This window comes from Ptiloglossa arizonensis, chromosome 12 (assembly GCF_051014685.1).
Source record: "Ptiloglossa arizonensis isolate GNS036 chromosome 12, iyPtiAriz1_principal, whole genome shotgun sequence".
Classification (NCBI taxonomy): Eukaryota; Metazoa; Arthropoda; class Insecta; order Hymenoptera; family Colletidae; genus Ptiloglossa; species Ptiloglossa arizonensis.
This window is the reverse complement of record NC_135059.1, coordinates 2,853,438-2,876,513: the sequence shown is the minus strand read 5'-3', so window position 1 is coordinate 2,876,513 and position 23,076 is coordinate 2,853,438. Positions and strand designations below refer to the sequence as shown.

The 23,076-nt window shown below is 39.0% G+C and overlaps 2 protein-coding genes across 4 annotated transcripts in view; one reads left to right on the top strand and one right to left on the bottom strand.

Annotated features, from left to right (window-relative positions):
- The window catches only part of LOC143153347 (uncharacterized), a 171,901-nt gene extending 156,386 nt beyond the window's left edge, over positions 1-15,515 (bottom strand). Inside the window, exon 1 of one of the 2 annotated variants that reach the window (XM_076324427.1) lies at positions 13,719-15,515. In XM_076324427.1, coding sequence (XP_076180542.1) covers positions 13,719-14,000 — 282 coding nt within the window. In that variant the 5' untranslated portion in view covers positions 14,001-15,515. The remainder of the gene's footprint in view (positions 1-13,718) is intronic. The other variant, XM_076324426.1, reaches the window with a different exon arrangement.
- Positions 1-23,076, top strand: part of LOC143153346 (uncharacterized) — a 280,260-nt gene that overhangs the window by 210,295 nt on the left and 46,889 nt on the right. The window lies entirely within an intron of this gene.

Here is a 23,076-nt window from a genome sequence, read left to right as displayed (position 1 = left end):
GTCCTGTACAATGTGTCGCGAAATGATACGTCACGATCACAACGCGATGCGATTCTACATATTTGGATCGATGGAGATCCGCTCTGAGATTCCGCTCCGAAATTACATCTGGAAAGTTCGCACCTTCACCGACTTTTCCAGATTAAATTTATTTACGATCATATTTTGCTAATTTCAAGGAACAAAAGTCTCGTGTACCGTGACTCGATTGTTCGTTTCAAGTATATTGAAATCTTATTAGTTTACGATTACACATTTGTCACATTTTGTGGAAACTATTGTCTAAAAAATTCGATCCTTGATCAGTTTTTTCAAGATCGAATTCGTTTACGATCATACTTCGCTAATTTCAAGGAACAAAAGTCTCGTACACCGTGACTCGATCGTTCGTTCTTTTTAAGTATATTGAAATCATTAGTTTACGATTACACATTTGTCACATTTTATGGAAACTATTGTCTAAAAAATTCGATCCTTGACCAGTTTTTTCAAGATGAAATTCGTTTACGATCATACTTCGATCGTTCGTTCGTTCCAAATATATTGAAATCTTATTAGTTTAGAATTACATATTTGTCACATTTCTTGGAAACAATTATCTGGAAAATTCAATCCTTGACCAGTCTTTTCAACATTAAATTTATCTACGATCATATTTCGCTAATTTCAAGGAACAAAAGTCTCGTACACCGTGACTCGATCGTTCCTTCGTTCCAAGTATATTGAAATCTTATTAGTTTACGATTACACATTTGTCACATTTTATGGAAACTATTGTCTGGAAAATTCGATCCTTGACCAGTCTTTTCAAGATTAAATTTACCTACGATTATATTTCGCCAATTGCAAGGAACAAAAGTCTCGAAGCGACCATATTTCGCGACTCGATCGCAATCCCGAAGAATTGCATCAAAGTTTCATTCATTTGTAAATTTACATTCACAACATTCGCACATTCTCGACACTGACTTCGAAATACAAACAAAATCGGTTCACTGGCAACATGTTTATATTTCTAAATACGAATACCGATACAGCTTCAATAAATAACCGTCCAGTTTGTCTTTCACAGTGTACAAAATGTAAATTTATAAATTAACGAGTCTTTCGTGCAATTCTTCCAAAGAACGATCGAATCACAGCGTAGAGTTCCTCCGATACTTTTGTTCCTCATAACCGGAGAAACACGGTAAAATCGTAAACGAATTTGACTTCGAAAGAGCCAGTCAAGGAGAATTTTCAATGAAAATTCTGGATCTCCACCGCGTCAGAGGCGTCAGAATTCGGTGGTCGTGACACATAATTTTGCGACACCCGGTACATCGAGGCGTGCATTCAACTCGACTAGCGCGTGTTGCGGCGTTGTGCTTCGAAACCGTGCACACGCCACGCACGATGAGGAACGAACGGAATCATAAATGTCCGATTTCTGCTAGGGATGACACGGTTGCGGGAACACAAGCGAGACATGACACTGCGAGAAGGTATCTATGGAACAACGTGTACCCTCTGCACATCCCTTTCTCCCGTAGGGGGACGGAGAGGGGTTCAGCCGGCGGAGAAATTTATGCCCTCCCCGTGATGGGATTTGACGGCGTAGACATGGATTTTCAACGTCGAATCGCCAACGGAAACGCACCCAACCGGTGAACAGTGCCCCGCTGCACCATTGTTTCGCGCTACCTTCGTACTCTCGTTACGTAATTCCCAGAACTCAAGGTTTTTCTTTCCGAGCGGAAAAGAACGTCTTCTTCTCTTTGCTCTAGGAACTTTTACGTCGATTGTGACAGAACAGAGAAAATTGCGATTAAAATAGTTCTCCAAGGACGGTTTCACAATTCTACGCGACCAGAATATCGATTTTGTTTCCTTGTTATAGGGTATGAGACAAATATCGGTACGAGTGACTATAAATGAAGTCTTTGGGACAGAGTGAACGAGCTGATGTTTATAGTTTACAGTATGATATTGTAGGGCTCTAGCGAATAGGGTTTGTGTGCGTGTGAGGGGGGAGGGGGTCGTAATAGACAAAAGGGGACTGGTCTCCACTGAGGCAGTGAAGTTTTCTAGAGATGACGATATGATCTAGGTCACGTAGACTCAAAACCTTAGGTATAAGAAGGGCAGTCGTTCTGTACAGGGGATTGGTTGAGTCTGGCGTGTCTTAGGGTGTGATCGATTATAGTGACTTTAGACGAGGACAGTACGTCGCGAGGTAGAGAATACCGTGTAGTTGATTACGATTGTGGAATATCTAGAGAAGTGCTGTCTACTTTAGATACGGTATGGTTGATGATTGCGGAGTATCTAGAAAAGTGCTGTCTAGTTTAGATACGGCATAGTTGTTTGTCATCACGTGTTTTATAAAGAGAGAGAGTTTAGGAACGTGTGACCCTACGCGGAGGGTCGTAACCGACGAAAGAGGACTGGTTGCTGAGACAGTGGAGTTTAAGGGCAATGACGATACGAAACACACCCATCGTCTGTTTATCGTCCCAACGACCACCCTAAAAGATAAGTAAGCACGTCCTACCCTTATAATCGCATCCCCTGAGACTGTCATGACCTCATGACCTAGGTCACGTAGGCCCAGAATTGGAGTTAAAAAGGGGACCATAGCGTTGAACAGGGGATTGTTGTATAACGTGTGACTCTCTGGTCGAGAGTCGTTGTTGGTAATTGTTGATGAACGTTTTTGATCAGTGTTAAATTTAGTCACGATAGCCTTACACATATACTTTCATAATCATAATGATTATTATATCTTCCACAATATCAGTTTCGAGAATGGATCATTGGGAACGCGTCAGAGATTTTTAATCTGCTGGAGACAAATGTGACAGTTGAAGAAGAGCTTTATCAAGCGTGGTCAGAAAACGTGTGGATTGTAGAGTAGGCGTTTCGTTCTTAAATATATTTTGCATTGTTGTTATCAAAGAAATGTATCGTCGTAACCAGCTTGAATGCCTAACATTTCTCCACAGTATTGTTAATAGTGCTTGTAATGTAGAGGTAATTCCACTCGTGATGTGGAATGCACGGAATGATAATTCTAACACAGTTTCATTAGTATGTTGTATGCAAAGTGGTTGAAAAAAGGAAGTAAGATTTCAAAGGGTTTTTAGTACTAATTCAAGTGAATAAAAAATTTTACAGAAATAAACTTCTTAAAAAGAGAACAGAACTTCCGCTGCTCTCTCGAATTGAAATAAAACTCTGGTAAATAACATTATTTATAGCTTATATATAGCATGCGGATAGAAAGTGTCTTTCCGATACGTTCGTTGCAAATCTGTTCCAAATTTTCGACTCGTCTTAACTTCCTCGTTTAAAACGAAAAATCTCGGACAGATGTCTATCAATTAGTCCATGCGATATATCGGTTGGAATCTATTCGAGTTTCTCGATACGTCTCGAATTGTGAAAACGCAAAGTCGTTAATCTACATTCGAAACAGTAAATAAGTAATTAATGAGAACGAATTTCAAAATTGAACCTTCCCTACCTTACGGTGAACTCTTATTGCCATTTTATTTAAATTAGTTACTCGAGTCTCAATTATATTATCGATGTGAATAACGTTGTAACTTAATATATCGTAGTAAAGTTGGCAGACATTCAAATAGCCTCGAGAGCAAAGTGTGAAGGCCGCGTTGCCACGCGTACATCGCGCGGCGTAAAACACAATTAAGGCGCCCTTTTGATACATGCTGCATTTTAAAAGCGACCCTTTTTAAGTGCTTCGAGCGTATTCTGTGAAGAGTTCCGCACATACGGGAACGTAGTTCAAGAGGCGATGGTAATATTAGTGGCGGAAAAGATATCCTCGTTCAAATCTACAGGTATACTCTTTCTAATAAAGATGCACGTCTTACAAGAAAGAGTGATATAATAAATTTGATCGAATCGAGAATAAATTTGATCACTGGACAGCTGCCACTACTCCAATTCAAAGTAACCATATAATTACAAATTTAAAGGTTTTCATTTTCAATTCAATGAAATACGAATTATCAATTACAGGTACTCTTTCTAATAAAGATGCACGCCTTACGAGAAAGAGTGATAGTTGGCGAATTGAGAATAAATTTGATTATTGGACAGCTGTCACTATTCCAATTCAAAGTAACCATATAATTACAAATTTAAAGGTTTTCATTTTCAATTCAATGAAATACAAATTATCAGTTACAGGTACTCTTTCTAATAAAGATGCACGCCTTATGAGAAAGAGTGATAGTTGGCGAATCGAGAATAAATTTGATTATTGGACAGCTGCCACTACTCCAATTCAAAGTAACCATATAATTACAAATTTAATGGTTTTCATTTTCAATTCAATGAAATACGAATTATCAATTACACGGAAAACAAGGAACAGAGTTTCATGATAAAATTAACAATTTGATCGATACTCTTGTCTACCGACTATAGCGAGTTTGCTTTACACGATCTCCTCGTACACAATCTGTGTATACGTATTTATATATTAAAAATAGTTTTCTTTTCTTCAATTTTTCTCATGCAAAGAAGCTTATATGGGTTACCTTTCCTTTTTAAGATTAAAATTGTATTTATATTAAAAGTACAGTATATTTATACCATTCAAGGTTTCACAATTTTCTTGAAAAATTCTTTTTCTCCATATTGTAAGATATCCAAAATCAAACAATTTTGAATTCAACTTTTCTTCGATGTCTACAGTTTCGTTGATATTCACGATAATACGAAAACTCACAATTTTTGCGAGATCATTGACATCGCTTGGACTACAATGCTGAAATTCTTTAAACGTTTCCAGTACAGAGAGAAAGGAATATCAATCTCGAGTTAAGAGTAACGTGGCATCTAACCAAACCGCGTAATTTTTACTCAATCACAGACCTTAGAAATGTTGACCGAACCGTCTGACTCGATTCGATTCGTAATTCTTTCCAGGATTGATCTTTCTTTCTACTTACAATACAATCTGTATACACTTTTACTTTCCAAAGTTAATCAAAGTCGATCCACACTCCGTTCGCCAATAATTTCCAAACAAAACACTCTCCTTTCCATTATCAAGCAGAAGTTTCTCGATCGAAGGGTCAGTCGTCGAAAGACGCCTCGACGATCGAGAGGATCACCTCCCCCACGTCGTCCAATTTTAAACGTCTCTTCTCCGACCGGTCCCCGTTTACAACGATGTTCACGGCCTCAACGCTATTATGTTTCACGGTGATCCAGCTACTTTGGATTTCACGGTCCACTACCGGTATCCTCCATCCCCCGGGCCACCTAACCGAATATCCATCCGCGTCCATCAAGCGTAGAGAGAGATAGCGTTAACAAGCTGTATGTAAGCGATGGCTCGGCGACCGATCTGCCCGCCGACATCAAAGAGACTCCTCTGTTTCCTGCTCCGATCTATCGGGACGTCGATGCTCGAGTCAAGACCCCGGTTGAAAAGGGAAGGGAGAGGAGGATGGAGGGGAGGGGGACAGGGTGGTAACATCGCCAACGTAACCGTCCAAGGGGTGAAAAGGAGAACGCCAAAGGTGGATCGGTAACACGTCGAAAGGTTTCATCGAAGCCCGTGGGGCAATGTTTCTGACCGCCAATCAGTCGGTCGGCCGATGATCACGGGTCGGCTTCGTGCCCCGTCGGTGAAAATCGCTACCAATCCGGCCGACAATTCAAAGGGTGAACTTTCCAAGTTGCGGTTATTGCGACCGATCGATCGACCGGTAACTGTATAGCTTATGGAGAGCAGTAAGCTGCAACACTCCCGGCCCGCTACTTCCACTCTTATCCTCGAGCTCCGAATTCGCTCGTGTTCGACGTATCTATCTCTCTTTACCCGAAGGGACAATGGAACAGCTTTGTTCCCGAGGGAATATCAGAGGATAGGAGAGTAGTGCTTCTCTAGCCAGCCGGCGATGTAGCCACCCGCCCATTGGCCAGCGGTGAGAGAGCACTTCCTGTTAGCCTCGACCCTCGTCCGCAACCAGCCGCAGGCCGCAAGCCTCGGCTCCTGCGAGCCGTAACCTCTAACCTCACGCTGTTCGGCCTGACCTCCTGCCGACAGCGTAATTGTTTAGAAACCCCTTGATCTGTAATTTCAGCGCCCGGCCTCCTCTCTACACGAAACATCGTTAACACGGTTTGCCCTTTCTCTTCCTCTTGTCCCTCTCTGTGTGTGTACGTGTCTCTATCTCTCTCCATCTTTCTCTCTCTTAGTTGCCTCGTTTCTTGTCTTGCCTTCTAGATCCCTCTCCGGAATGACTCCCTCGATACTCTCTCTCTCTCTTTCTCTCTCTTACTCCGTCTTACTTTACCATCCAGTTCTCCTTTCTCTGTTCCCCACGACCAGTCGATATCCCGCGCATGCACGTCGTACCGTATGCGGTTGCACCGCGGACAACTACAAGCGGAAAGTTTGTGTACGAGCGGAGAGAGAGGTCGGAGAACCAATGAGTCGTCACGCGAAAGGTCGCGCTTAATTGTGTGTCTCTACTCGGTCAGCAGAATTTTGCCCTGTGACTGCGTTACCGACGGTGATTACCGACCGAACCGGGAGGTTCGAATCGGAGGTATTTCGTTACGATTGGTTCTCTGCAAGGTGCTCAATTGATCTTAACTCGACTCGTAATTTCGCGAATACGAGTCCCGGGGCTGCAACGGAAAATTTTATTTTTACGTCGATTTTGTTCCACTCGGCTGATCGGTGGAAATCTCCATGATTTCCGGTAGACGTTTCGGGCACGGTTGTTATAATTTTACCCGCGCGAATTCTGATTCGAATGCACGTGACGCGTTTAAAAGTTTCGAGCAGCTTCGAATTTATTCACGGTGAAAATCCAGCAATTGCTCGGAGTTATACATTTTTTTAATTATGCGTCGGTCCATCCCTCTTCCCTATTAACAATTTTAATATTTTATTTTTTTCCTCCTGCAACTGACGAGCGTAATAATATTTCCCGCCCGGGGGCAGAAATGAAGCGAACGCGAGTCTCGTTTCGAGTTCTACCTACACGGTCTTACACGCAGAAGAAATTTCGAAAAGAGATTGAACTGTTACGATCTTGGACTATAGAATTTGTAGAAATGAACATCGCGAGAATCTATCGCTTCGTTGAATTGTTTAATGTCGTCTCGTTACAAACTCGTGGTGCAAAAGAATTAACTTAAAAAATCTGCTGCTGCATTCACGTGTGTCCGTATTTATTAGAAAGTAATTCCATGTAAGGTCGTATAAATTATGGACTGGTTAATCCAATAATTGAAACGATAGTAAGGAATGTAAATTTGTAAATTTAGTTCGATAAAAACTAAAATTAACGAGAGAGCTATGTATTTAAATATAATTACTAATATGTAAGACAATACATTTATTTGAGCTAAAGTAAAGCAGTAAAAATGTTTGTATCGACCAATTGTTTTCGTGTTAAAAGAAATGTGACCTGTTAAAGCGGAGACCGGATAATTGAGAGTCTACTCTAATGCTGTTGAAGACAGGTCGGATCAAGGCTCGTTTAAAACGACATAAAAGGAAGACCATCGATCGGATAATCTGTTTGAATGTGAACTTCGATTAAGTTTGCCTAATAGACAAACTCTGGCGGTGAAAAGAATGCCCGTGTCGCTATAATTACTATAAAACGGTATTTAGTAGAAAATATCTGAAATCGAATGACAAGGATTCAGAATAAAATTAATCGTGATCGAAGCGATGTTGTTTCCTCTTTTAGGTATTACTTTCTACGCAACAATTTTAATTTTCTTTAAAAAATACAGTAATCCAACGAACCGTGAAGCATCCAATAAGAGCTCATGGTTGTGTTCGTTTCAATTCCCGATTATACGTTACTTTGCGTCGATTTATATTTTACTAATTAAAATCCATAAAAGTAACCGTATATTTCGCACACGATCTTAGCTCGAAAAGTTAATTAAAGTCAAACAAGCTCACGTGTCCACCGTGAAATGAAAACTCGATTAAATATGTAAATCTACGCGTAGATATAAAGCGCAATACGTTCTCGACTTATGCGGTTAATTCGTTCCGATTTTTTCCGCGTGAGTGGAATACTGCTTAAGTCGCACCGTATAAATTCAATGTACGTTTCGCGATCCCGGTTTGAAGAATTTAATAAAATTTAAATTTTATTAAAGAGTAAACTCGATTCGACGTGGTGGGTAAATGTGTATATACATGTATAGAATTCAAAATATGTACGAGGACACATGTAAGTGGAGATGCAGCGTAACTCCAGAACTTACCGTGCTTGTTTATTATACAACTACGTGCATATTGTATATTGTATATATAAAGCGAGTTCAAAACTTTAAACCTGATTTTCGCCCCTGCATTCTGTGTATGCGTTCGGTGCATTGTTACACACGATCTGTACTACCCGGTGCACAATTTGAATGAAATTGGAGAACCTGTTATTAAAATGGTAGGTGTTGAAGAGAACTGGACGCGGGTACCACTGTTGTGGACTTTTGTACAAATGTACAACGAGAAACTCTTTTTCTAGTCGTATTATAAATATCTAAGAGCGGAATAAAATTGTGGATAAAGTTTCTTTCCAAATTTGAAGATCGTTTTTACATTTTTGAATATCGCTTTACGATGCGACAGAGGCATCCCGAACGAGTTCAGAAACCTAAACGCATAATGGATTCTCTTCGACCATACTTTCAAATTTCTTCGCGCGTACAGAAACTCCGCTACTTATTCCCATTTACGAGCTTTCGCGTAAATGCACGCACCTATGTAATCCCCTTCATCAGTATGTATAACGTTGCGGCGCAACAAAGAGTCTCAAAGCTGTCTTCAATGGCCCTAGACTCGCAGATGCTTGAATTTTACTGAAAAGCTTCCATCATGCTTTAAAGAAAGGGATATAAACGTTTCATTTAACACGTTCATTGCCAAGCCGATTTCACGAAACTTTCACCGGGCACTGTTCTAGGTTTTCTCACAATTTATACATTTAACCCGGGACGTTTATTCCGTCCAATTTGACCGAAAGTTTCTGCAGAGGACACTTTCAAACACCCGTTGCATTTTCCAGGAGACGTTGTCCGTATTTGATTATAGCGTTTTCAAAAATTACACCGCGATACCGTGTGCGACCCTACCATTGAAAAGTTGATTTCATGCGTTTCGTGAAATAAAAGTTATTTTCATTAACAGAGAGCCCGTAGTAGTAATTTTTGAGCTTGCACTCGTAATTTTATCACGAGTCTTCAATTACCATAATTATAACGAGAAATTTAATATTTTTTCAGTGATAGTGTACACGCGATATGTACAAGTAAAAATATTGAGAGGCTTCTTGAAGTTTCAGGTGTTGAAACGTGCACCTAAATTTTTTAATCGAACATGTGGGAATTGAAAGGTAACCACGCGTAGGTAAAGTTACAGTACAAACGTGACTCGGTTTATCGATTGGTATTTTTATTTTTTCTGTAAGAAGAACGCGATACCATTGCGTTAATCACTGATTTTCAATAGAGAACTCGATCACTCTAGATATAGTTACTAACGTTAATGAAACCGTCATGTGTCTAACTTTAACGTCGTTTTTCCCGAAACCACTTTTTTCGACGCCCATAAAAACTCCGCCACTAATTAACCGATCGCAAAATTCAGCTTACGTCACGAAGTGTAAATTTATATTAATCGACGTGGCCATAATACATCCAATTATTTTCCTTCGATTTACCAAAAAATATTTCACTTGCTTCTATAAAGTTTTGCTACCTTCTCTAAGCGTTGTTGGTTCGAGAATGTTCAATATTTTTTCTTAGTTTCCAACTACAGATATTCGTATTTAATACCCGTACTCTACATTAACAATGTTTTTATATCAAATCAATCAAATTTAAAAAGACAGAAAGTTCATAAAATCGTGTTCTATTCTTCGGTTTAGTACTTTTATGTACGGAAAAAATTTTATTTTCACGATTAACTTTAATATTTTTAAATGTTGATTTCAATATTTCTTCACGAGGAGAGTATACATTTGCTCGAAATATGTATAAATAAATATGGAAAATTTGAATATTCTTCGGAGTTCTAGATTGAAAAACCTCTTTAAAAACACGATAGAATTTGTTGCATTCTCGTTAAATAAATTCTCCGATGAATCTGAGAATTTCACGAGTGACAATTTAAATGTGGTAATAATTACTGGATCACGGTATATACACCATCGACCATAAGTTTAAGATCAGCCCTTGGTAATTTACATATTCATGGAAATTTCGTACTTCGCGGAGTTTCTTCATTGTTTTACTTGGGAAGAGAAACATTAAAGAAAACTAATAGAGTGAATGTCTAAAGTACGGTAAACAGTTATAAAAGTTAAGAATGGGTATTTCAATGAGAACAATATAAGAGCACTGTCATGATGGAATAACTAATACATCATGACTATGTAAATAACTTCACGGTCCGTAATTTACATAGTTATGACGTATTATTTATTTCATTATAATAGGGTATCCGCCTTATTCTCGTTGCAGCATCTACCTCCACCCTTCGATAACAGTTTCCGGTACTCCAGACATCCCGTCTATTAGTTTTTCCATCGTAACCCAATGCATAACTAAAGAATTTCACGTCATGCGATAATAATTTTGTACGCGGACAAATGATAATTATATATACTCGTGTGCTGATAAATGGTAATTATACCTCTTTGTTCGTTGGATTTTAAAACGTAACGTTGGGAGAGACAATCTCAAAAGCGAGCCGTAATTTATAAAGACAATATTCCATGTTAATAAATCGGTGACCCGAACGTTATCGAAATTATTCATAAAAATCGCAAAATGGTTCGGACGAATATTAAAGGCTGCAACGTGGACATTACTTGTAACCATAATTTTTTTATGAATATTTTTATTTTTATGATGAATATTTGGGGCATTTGAAAATCCTCCTTGTTTTCTTTACATGGAACTTAAAATGAAAATAAAGATAATATTTTAAAAATCAAATCTACAACCAAAATTAAGCAAACTGTAACGATATTGCGAGATTTAAATACAATAGTGTCGAATTATTTAAACGTATTCAGGACAAGGAACGAAATTTTTGATTGAAAATCTCGCAAGGTTTAAATTAAAATTTGTGAGTGAATATACCGATTATAGAACGGAAATAAGTTTTGTTTACCGACGAGATAAAATTTGTGACTAAACACAATTGTAGAAGCCAAATTTCAACAATTAAGCACAATGGTGGATTGTTTTGGCATGGAGTACGATCTCCGAAAAATTTGGAACTTCGTATTAGTCGACTTTAATAATATAGGAGAAAACAGTGTTGCAATAAGCCAAGAAAAATATGCCACGTAATTCGTTTTTTTGACACGACCGATGTCGAAGCATACCGCAAAAGTAGCGAGATACTGATTACGTGTTAGAAACGAGCAAGTTTTACCTCGGTCAGCTCAATCAGCTGACCTAAATCCCATCGAATGTATTGGACGAACTGGGAAACGGCGTTGGCATCGCAAAACATAGCGAGAAAAACGATCTGTCACATTCTGTAAAAGATGAATAGAGGGAAACCCCGAATCGATACATCAACCGTCTTAACGAATCACGAAGAGCATAGAATCGTAATTATAGTTCGTGATATTGGTAAATTCGTTTCAAGAACTGTTCCTGATTCCTACCGAAATATATATTCGTAATTATCGATATTCGATAATTGTCTATCGTCGCAACTGCTGTCAGAAATTAAATAAATTTCAACCTTTTTAAAATAAATTTCTTGCATAATTCTTTATTCAGAGAATTAGAAGTTACTAGGGGAAAATATTGCGACTCCATACTTTTGCACTCTGTAACGTTGGAGTTTTCTTTATTTTTCAATCGATCCCTTAGAAAATTACGCGATCGTTCTTACTTTACTCGTACCTACACTCGACCCTTCTACAACACTCTTAATTTGTTTCTTGTGTCGAAATCGTGTTAAATGAAACTTAGAGAGTGCAATGGAAATATTCAAATTACACGAGAGTTTTCCAAGCTTATTAAATGTTAATAAATGTTAGACTGAAGAAATTTTTGCAACGTGTTTATATGGAAACTGTGTTTTTGGAGTGCCGTGTTACAAGAGAGTCGAGTGTATTTGTATTCTCTGGATATTAAAACTAACAAAAAGTTCGAAATGCAGCAAAACCGTGGCAAAGACACTCGTAATAACACTTTGATAATTTTTTGAGCAAAACGTAGACAACACGATGGAAACATTTACACTGTACGAGAGTTTTCCAAGTTTATTAAACCGTGCTACAGGAACACCAGTGCAATTTCTCCACCGTGTTACATCGACATTGTATTTTCAAAATATCGTATTAAAAAACGGTCGAGCGAATTCGTATTCGCTGGATACCAAAATTAACAGAAATTTCGTAATACACCATTACAAATTTTTCAAGCGAAACTTAGAAAATGGAAATCATGTTATGAAAGAACTACCATTCTACACCGAAGCTGTGTTTTCCAATTGTCACCTTGCAAGACGATTGACTATATTCTTATTCAAAATTAACAAAAATTTCAAAACGGAGCAAAACCGTAGCAAAGATACTTCTAGTACTCTTTTCATAATTTTTTAAGAGAAACCTAGACAACAGAATGGAAACCATTTAGTGAAAGAACTGTCAAAATTTTTGCACCATTCTACACCGATACTGTGTTTTCCAATCGTCACGTAGCAAGACGATTGACTATATTCGTATTGAAAATTAACTGAAATTTCAAAACGGAGCAAAACCGTAGCAAAGATACCTGTAGTACTCTTTTCATAATTTTTTAAGAGAAACTTAGACAACAGAGTGGAAACCATTTATGAAAGAACTGTCAAAATTTTTGCACCATTCTACACCGAAGCTGTGTTTTCCAATTGTCACGTAGCAAGACAATTGACTATATTCGTATTGAAAATTAACAAAAATTTCAAAACGGAGCAAAACCGTAGCAAAGATACCTGTAGTACTCTTTTTCATAATTTTTTAAAAGAAACTTAGACAACAGAATGGAAACCATTTAGTGAAAGAACTGTCACAATTTTTGCACCATTCTACACCGAAACTGTGTTTTCCAATTGTCACGTTGCAAGACAATTGACTATATTCGTATTGAAAATTAACTGAAATTTCAAAACGGAGCAAAATCGTAGCAAAGATACCTGTAGTACTCTCTTCATAATTTTTTAAGAGAAACCTGGACAACAGAATGGAAACCATTTAGTGAAAGAACTGTCACAAATTTTGCACCATTCTACACCAAAACTGTGTTTTCCAATTGTCACGTTGCAAGACGATTGACTATATTCTTATTCAAAATTAACCGAAATTTCAAAACGGAGCAAAACCGTAGCAAAGATACCTGTAGTACTCTTTTCATAATTTTTTAAAAGAAACTTAGACAACAGAATGGAGACCATTTAATGAAAGAACTGTCACAATTTTTTCACCATTCTACACGAAAACTGTGTGTTCAAAACGTCGCGTTACGAGAGAATCGAGCGTATTCGTATTCCCCGTGTCCCGGAGCTAACAGAAATTTCCAAACGGTGGAAAATCGTTACGAGGGTATTACCCTCGTAATACCCTTTAAATAATTTTGCGGGTCCGGATCGCCCGTACGAGAACTGGCCACCGGTAGCGGTGTCCTCGATTATCAAATTTACTCGGGGCTCTACTTACGATCTCCTCCAGTTTCGAGCAGCCTTTCCTCGCGGTGCAAGCCCACGCGACGATCACACCGCCGCAGAACATCAGCAGAAGGAATACCGCCAATTTCCATCCGTGATCCCTCTGCGGAATGAGCTTCTTGGCGGTGGGCAGCCTGGCGACCTCCGTCGTCGAGACGCCGAGACGGGACGCCTTCACCAGTACCGTTCTGAGCCGTCTGCTCGCTTTCTCGCACGCCATTTTCGTTGGGTTGCTCTTCGAGGCCGACCTCGACTTCACTTGCACGTGATCCATACCTCGAAAGGTGTTCAAGCGTCGCCTGCGATAGAACGAAAGGACCGCGTACGCGCGGGCATAACAATGGCCCCGACGACAATTCACGATACTCGACACTCGTCCAACGAGACTCTAACCGTGAGTTTCGCTCTTCTTGACGCGCGAGGACTTTACAGCCTCCGAAAGAGTCCCTTGTAATACTAAATAGAATAACGGTGTCTATTGTACCGACTTTACGATCCCCGGTAAAAGTGCCTTGCAATAGAGTAGAGATGTCTATCTAAGACACCAACTTTAAGGTTTTCGAAAGAGTCCAATGTAATACCAGAGTAGTGATATCTGTTGCATCAACTTCGCGATCTCCGGAAGAGCTTCGTAACACCGGAACAGAAGTGTCTACTTTACCACACCGACTTCATAGCTTTCAAAGGAGTCCCTTCTAACACCGGAATAGAGATGCCGATCTATTATACACGCATTCGGTACCGGGTTAAACTCTCCGAGAGAGAGTCTCTTCTCTCGAAACAGAGTGTCTATTGTACACCGTGCATCGGTAGCACCGGCTCGAACTCTCCCGAGAAGTTTCTTCTTAACCGACTTCGGATTCCGCGGCTTTCGAAAGAGTCTCTCGGAACAAGGAGGAGGACGTCTATTATACACCGCGCATCGGTAACACCGGTTTAAATTCACCCGTGAAATTCCTCGCGGAGTTTAATTCGATGACGAGTCTCTCGTCAACGGATTTCACCTAGCGTCGGGTGAGAGGCGTCGGGTCACGAAATTCCCAGGAACGTCGTCGTCCTCGTCGTCGTCGTCGACGATAGCGTTACCCTCTCGCGTGGATGGACGTCTTCTCGGTGAGTTTTACGAGATTCTACCGGGCGTTCGCGCGGTATCACGCGTGCCCCGCGCTCCGTCCAACGCTCACTTCCCCGTGCCAAGGGACCCCATAAGCCACGGCCACCCTGCTTTCGAGTCGTTATATTTTTATGCTCGCGCGCCTCAAGCGCTCGGTCGCGTTTCTCGAGCAACGAATCGTCCGTGATAAAACGAAACGAGCCAGGATAACCGAACGAAACCAACAGAATCTTCTTCGCGATTCCTTTCGCGTTCACTTTGCGTTTGGGGGTGGTTACTCGCTGAAAGATCGAACGAGGAATCACGATATTGTCTCGATCTCTCTATCTCGAAGTTCCACTCGCTCTTTTTGCGTACGAGTCGTTTAGAAGTCCGTGATCAAGATCGCGAGTATGCCTCGGTTTTCGATCGAAACGAAAATAATTGGTCAGCGAGTTGTGAAGCGCGAAGTGCCGCGACTTCCCATTCTTTCCTCGCGATTCTTCTCCAACGAAGATCCTTCCACGTGGTCCTCCTCACTGGTTCATTATCTTTCTCACGTGCACGACGATCGCCACGGTTTAACGTTTTTACGGACCTTTGGGCGAGGGACGATTCGTGTTCTACTTTTTGGGGTTGTTTCTCGGTTTACGGGAATGGCGCTCCAACGGGCGATCGTTCGCATCGACGCAGCGTGTGTCCTTTTTTCACGACCTCAGACCTGCAAATAAAACACCAGTCAGAACATCGTGACCGTCCACTTGCGGCGGATCGCGAGATTAAGGGAGTATTCTTTCCCGGAGATCTTCCTTTCCGCCGGTTTTCGCGATAAGAAATTATTAGGATTGTTAAAAAATGTAATATTACGCGTTTGAATAAATTTGGAAAAAGAATAGTATCGTTTTTATGCGTTTCATTTTACCATTTCCTCGACACAGAGTCAACCTATTACGAAACAATCGAAAATTGTATCTTCATCTTCCAAACTAGAACTATATTGATTTCACCCGCTCGAAATGAAATTTAGTGCGGAAGAAAAATACTTTCGTGTAACCGGGGACTCTTACACTTTCGTGCAAGCTACGTGTATACATTTCGGAATTTTTTACATTTTTTAATGCATCTTGTCAATTCGAAGGGTGATTACCGTGTTGGTATAACATCGACGAGGAACTCAGAGTAGAACGACCGTCATCGTGTTAGCACTATATCGGAAAAGGAGCTACTGTGCAGTGACGCATCCGTGTGGGTCAAAAGTGACTCCAGCACCGTACTGCGTGCTTCAGCGGCGCCAGGGTTAATTGCCAGACCCTCCCGATCGTCCGGTGGAAATCGCGGCACGGTCGAGGACGAGGACAGTTTATTGCCCCGCATTCCGCGCGGGATTATTCGCTACGACTGGCAACGTTTGCGGGATCGTTTCGCGGCGTGCACCGACGACACGGGTGTAAGAAGAGCACGAGCGAATTCCTCGAATCCTCCGAGCGCAAATGGATCCCTCGTGCGTTAAGACGCGAATCGCGAGCGTACGTGGGACAGTTTCGAGGAGATCCAACCCGACTATTTAAGATCGCGGTTTAAGTGAAATACGTATGTCGGGAAATTCCGAGAATCACGGGATCAATTAACGCGGCGCGCGACAACCGTGATTTAGCGTATACTTATACAGTAGGGGAAGTACGGATAATCGATTATACAGGATGTTTCAAAATATACGAGAGTAACCTCAGATGCGGATTCAGTACACCGAAATAGATCGTTTTCTTTCGTAACGTTTTACATTCGCGATTCAATTTACATTTATACGGTGGGGAAAGAATGGATAATTGAATGTACAGGGTGCTTCAAAACATGCGAGGATAACGTTAGAGGTGAATTGAGTAGAGTAAAATAAGATCTTTTCCTTTCGTGACATTTTATATCTGCAATTTAGCGTATACTTATACAGTAGAGGAAGTACGAGTAATTGATTATACAGGATGTTCCAAAATATAGGAGGGTAACCTTAGAGAAAAATTTAACACACTAAAATATGATCTTTTCCTTTCGTGACACTTTATATTCGCGATTTAGTGTATATTTATACGGTGGTGGATGATAATCGATTATACAGGGTGTTCCAAAACATGTGAGGATAACCTTAGTGGCGAATTGAGTAGAGTAAAATAAGATCTTTTCCTTTCGTGACATTTTATATCTGCGAATTAGCGTATACTTATACAGTAGAGGAAGTATGAGTAATTGATTATACAGGATGTTCCAAAATATACGAGGGTAACCTTAGAGAAAAATTTAACACACTAAAATATGATCTTTTCCTTTCGTGACACTTTATATTCGCGATTTAGTGTATATTTATACGGTGGTGGATGATAATCGATTATACAGGGTGTTCCAAAACATGTGAGGATAACCTTAGTGGCGAATTGAGTAGAGTAAAATAAGATCTTTTCCTTTCGTGACATTTTATATCTGCGAATTAGCGTATACTTATACAGTAGAGGAAGTATGAGTAATTGATTATACAGGATGTTCCAAAATATACGAGAGTAACCTCAGAGGCGAATTCAGTACACTGAAATAGATCTTTTTCTTTCGTAACATTTTACATTCGCGATTCAGTTTACATTTATACGGTGGGGAAAGAATGGACAATCGAATATATAGGGTGTTCCAAAATATGCGAGGGTAACCTTAGAGATAAATTTTATACACTAAAGTATGATCTTTTCCTTTCGTGACATTTTATATTCGCGATTTAGTGTATATTTATACGATAGAGGAAGTACGAATAATCGATTATACAGGGTGCTCCAAAACATGCGAGAATAATCTCAGAGGTGAATTCAGTACACTGAAATAAATCTGTTTCTTCTGTGACATTTTACATTCACGATTTAGTGTATATTTATACAGTAGAAGAAGCAAGAATAATCGATTACAGAGGGTGTTCCAAAATATGCAAACTTTTCGTCAATAAAAAAATTACATCATACACGACCCAATCTGCTTTATGTGCATATGAACTTTCATTGCAATCAGACTTGCAAAAAAAAATATTTTCTGAATCCACTCTACATTTATACGAGCTTTGTTCTTATTTCAGTGTGCTAAACGCGCCACTGCAGTTACTCCTATGCGTTTTACAATAATTAATTATCGTTATTAATTTCACGTATGCAGTTTGCAATTGCAGGTCGCGCTAACGGCGCGAAATCGTTTTCCCGCGCAATTCACGAGCTGGACGAAACGAGGGGGGAGGGGGGAGAATAATCGAGGATCGATAGACGACCGTAGGAACGATCGGTCTTTGTGGAAAAGTTTCCCGTAGCTACGTAAGTCGCCAGCGATCTTATTTCTGTCGATACCAAACTGGACGTGCACGTCGATGGGGATAGATTTTTAGTGCATTAAAGATGGAAGCAATATCGGGTATGGGATTATCTTTTGGACAGGCGATATTACGATGAAAATACTCTCGTTGCGCTCGAACGGAACGAACGGCTCATCGTAGGACCGTGTCCAAGGATTAAGCGAGAATTACCTTGGATTCTGGCTCTCGAATTCTGCGCACTTAATCCTGTTTCCGTCGGTCTACGTACACGCGGAAAACTTGAATGCCATTTTCTTTTCCGTAATTCTTCCACGGTGGATCTCCAATCCCCTGTTAATTGCGTTACAAACATTGGCGGTGGACTCGAGGGCAACGTGCACGTTAATTTTTGCGCGTTATTAACACCTAGCGTTTGAACCATCGACGAACAGTGCTCTCATCGGTGAGGAGTTTATCTCGTGGTTAATTTGGGACGTTGTAAGAGGCTGTTGTAGCTCCGTGTGATGCCTCAACGGTTCAATAGTTAACGGAAGAGACGGTGGTTAACAATGTAGAAGCTGGAGTTGGAGAAATGACAATGGAAGAAGATGAATGGTTCAATGATTATATATACTATATTTCTATGATTTTTTTCTTCATTCGTGTGGATATCTATTTAACAATTGTACGATGTTTCGATAGAAGTATATTTTCTTTTCTGGGTCCAATCCTCTTATCGTTTCGAATAAAAATGTATTGGGTGAAGTAGTGAAACAATGATCAGTTTGTAAGATATTTTAAATAAGTATCTTTATCAAACGTGGTATTACTATCCGTTTAAAGTACCATTGTCGAAAAAAGTATGGACCAATGATACCTAATTTGGTTTACCTTGATTCAGATATGAAAATAATTAACAAGGATTGTATGAAATCTCTACAATGCAATGGAATATCTACAGAAAAGATGTATTTCCATTTTAAAAAGCAATGTGTTATTGTATTCGTAAGTAGACACGATACTACAAATGTAGTATACTTTGAACTATACATTTCCTTCGGTTAACATGTTTCTCTAACTATACTGTTAACGAAATTCTGATCTTAAACAATTGCCTAGTTTACCTTGCAGTCATATTGTCTCTAATATCGATACTAATATTCTATACTAAAAACTTTAAAATTAGAGTCGATTGTGGACTCTATTAGATACTTATAGATCTGGACGAAATTTATACCTTTCTAACATTTTCAAAAGTTATGTTAGGACGACCGATTAAAGTCGCTTACTCGAGCTTAAGACGATTTTGAAGTTTATTTACAATTAATTGTGGCACACGATGTTCGAATTATGCAACAGAATCTTACGAATAATTGAGCAATTATATCTTACGGAGGATCCTCGTTTATTAGGTAATTTTTCAATATCGAGGAAAATCAAAATCCTCCAAAAATAAATCTAATGACATCCTGCTTCCATGTCTGATTTTCGGTTTATTTCAGTTTATTTCAACTGAGCTATTCTTCGTAACATTATTATCTCGATAAGTGTATTTTCCGTCTGGTACTTCGTACCAACCGTTCCTCGAGCATTGAATACTAAAAGTGTGGTACGGTTTCTTCTTTTTTAAATTTTTTTTCGGTTTTTTATATCCGAGAGAGGACAGTCGAGACAACTTTAGAATGTGGCAGAAAGCACCTCTCCTTCTTTTTTTGACAAATAAATTCTCCAGAAAACGAAAATTTCAATTGTTGAACGTTGACCGTGTAGTACTTTACAGAAATAGTAGCCTACGGAAAAGACAGTTTTAATGAAAATAGAACGAACAAAAAAGAATTAACGTAGGTAGAATGCTACGGTACATTTGCTACAAGAGTCTCATTTGCATGCTCGACATTCAACGACTAAGAGTTTTGCATTCTAAAGAAAAATGAAAAGAATCTCCAACCATGGTACGAATAATTCTAGATACTCTTTAAGAAATGTACAACTTTAACCGAACGGAAAAAGTTTCAAGAGTACTTAATAAATACAGAACACAAATCACATTTGTAATGTGTAGTCGACTTTCGAGAATAACATGTGTTCCTTTTTTTGTAAGAAGACAATGAAATGTTATTTTTCATACAGTTACAACAGATGTGACTGTAAAACAGTTACAGTAATACTATATGGAATCATAGTTGAATATTTATACAAGCAAAGTTACTAAAGAGCCCGAAGTGACCATCGTCAACAGGGAAAAGATCAACGTATTCTCAATCGGAGCAATTTTCATCGAATACCACGCGTACGATTGAACTGGCAGTTTTTCCAAAATTGCAAATTATAATTGGAGAAGATTGATAAACCAATTGTCTGTGTACTCGTATTTAATCTATTCTCGACAACGGAAAATCGAATGTGGATTCGTACCGATAGCTTTCTCTGAACGAGTATATACATCCATAAGTCTCAAAGCGTTAAGAGAAAAAGGAGTAGAAAATGAATCGCTAGGAAGATCCATAAGTTCCTTTGACGCGAGTTCAAGGGGTAGTACCGGGTTATAACCGACCGCGAAAACGTCGAGAAGGACCCCGAGATCTAATAGATATCACGGGAAAGTGTAGTTACAAACCCCCTCTAAGCTCACCGGATCCCTTGTAAATGAAAAAGATGACGGACAACCGTCGTTCCCGATACGATCGCCGGGATTAAAAACGTTACCGCCACACCACCCCCAGCCCCATCGCGCGTACGTAGGAAATTTTCCACGGTAGTCTGGGCTCGTATCTAAATCACTTGGCCCTAACGATAATCTCGATCCAAGAACGTAAGCTTAATTGCACCGAGCTAATTCTCGCTCGAAACTCCCTAGACTGCAATAGTCGTAACATTCGCATGAAAGCCCGCGTATGAGAACGTGCCAAGAAAGCTCACCGTTTTCAGACCCGGTACCCACTCGGAACTTGAAAGTACTTTCCTTTTAATCGCGAATGTATGTAACTTCGAGTTAAAAGCATGTTAAAGGCTCAGCCAATCCGCGGGACTTGCGTCTCGCGCCCTATCCCGAAGATTCGAGTGTCATGACCCTCTTGCTCACTCCCCACCCCAGCCGACACTCCTCGTGTTCCACTTCCCTTTCAGACGACGGCTAATTAGCACGATCTAATGCAGACCCGACGTTACGATTCGGATAGTATTTTCCTCGTAATTCCGGACGGTCGTGTTTGCTAATCTACGAGAATTAACCACTGCTGGTGCGAGCTACGAGAATCACACAAACCCCCTTCGACGTCGTCCACGGCTATCTGAGTCCGCGTCCGTTTGGCCATAGTTCCCGAAACGGATCTGTAAATCTTGCTGCGTAAAAGTACCGGCGTGTTGGCATTGTGTCAACCCCGAGTGACGAATAAAGTTTGCCCGTGAACGCGAAAAATGGCTACGACAGAGTTTCCGCGGAACTAAAAGTAGGAAGCTGCCGACGAACAACAGAAGCAGCTCCAAAACGGGATCGAATTTACGAACGCTACGCGGTTACGGGGGGCTGGGCCTGAAAGTAGCGGACTTGGATTCTAGGTAGTGGTATGGTTTGAAAATTTCTTAAGCCTTCATGTCACAATGGTGTTTAAATAGAATTTTAGGTAACGATATATGTTCGATTGAAATGAATTTTTGTTGCACGAATAATATTTAGAGTAAGCTTTCAAAAAATATTTTTTCTATTTGAAATTGAAAGGTATCTAAATAGTTTTAAAATTTCTTAGGGGAATTATATCGCAACGGTATTTAAATAGAATTTTAGGTAACGATATATGTTCGATTGAAATGAATTTTTGTTACAGGAATAAAATTTAGAGTAAGCTTTCAAAAAATATTTTTTCTGTTTAAAATTGAAAGGTATCTATACAGTTTCAAAATTTCTTAGGGGAATTATATAGTAAGAGTATCTAAACAGAATTTTTCGTAGTGATGTATGTTCGATGGAAATGAATTTTTGTTGCACGAATAATATTTAGAGTAAGCTTTCAAAAAATATTTTTTCTATTTGAAATTGAAAGGTATCTAAATAGTTTTAAAATTTCTTAGGGGAATTATATCGCAACGGTATTTAAATAGAATTTTAGGTAACGATATATGTTCGATTGAAATGAATTTTTGTTGCACGAATAATATTTAGAGTAAGCTTTCAAAAAATATTTTTTCTGTTTAAAATTGAAAGGTATCTATACAGTTTCAAAATTTCTTAGGGGAATTAGATAGTAAGAGTATCTAAACAGAATTTTTCGTAATGATGTATGTTCGATTGAAATGAATTTTTGTTGCACGAATCAAATTTAGAGTAAGCTTTCAAATAATATTTTTTCTGTTTAAGATTGAAAGGTATCTATACAGTTTCAAAATTTCTTAGGGGAATTATATAGTAAGAGTATCTAAACAGAATTTTTCGTAATGATGTATGTTCGATTAAAATGAATTTTTGTTGCACGAATAAAATGTGATGTCAAAAAGTATCTTTTGTATGTGAAATCGAACGAAACATTGTAGAGAGTATAATATTTAGAAACTAAATTATTTTCACAATGTTATACACCATATAGTGAACAATATGGTTACAAAAATTACTAACAAATTTCATTCAAATCAAATAAACAGTTTTCGAGTTATTTGTCACGCCAGCAAGTAAAACATAGTTTCGAGAAAAACATTTGCATACTGACATTTTTATCTCGTTTTTTTTTCAGCTTCAATTCTAATATTTTTGACAAGTTTTACAAAAGTAAACCATTTATTGAAATTTAAAGTTGAAAAAAGCGAAGAAAGAACTAATTCTACTATTCTTGACGAGTCTTGTGAAAGTGAACCAGTTATTGGAATTTAGTTTGTTCATTTTACGATCAATTTTCGAAGTATTTGAACACGAATGCATTTAGTTTAGATTATTTTTTAAAATATTATACAAAT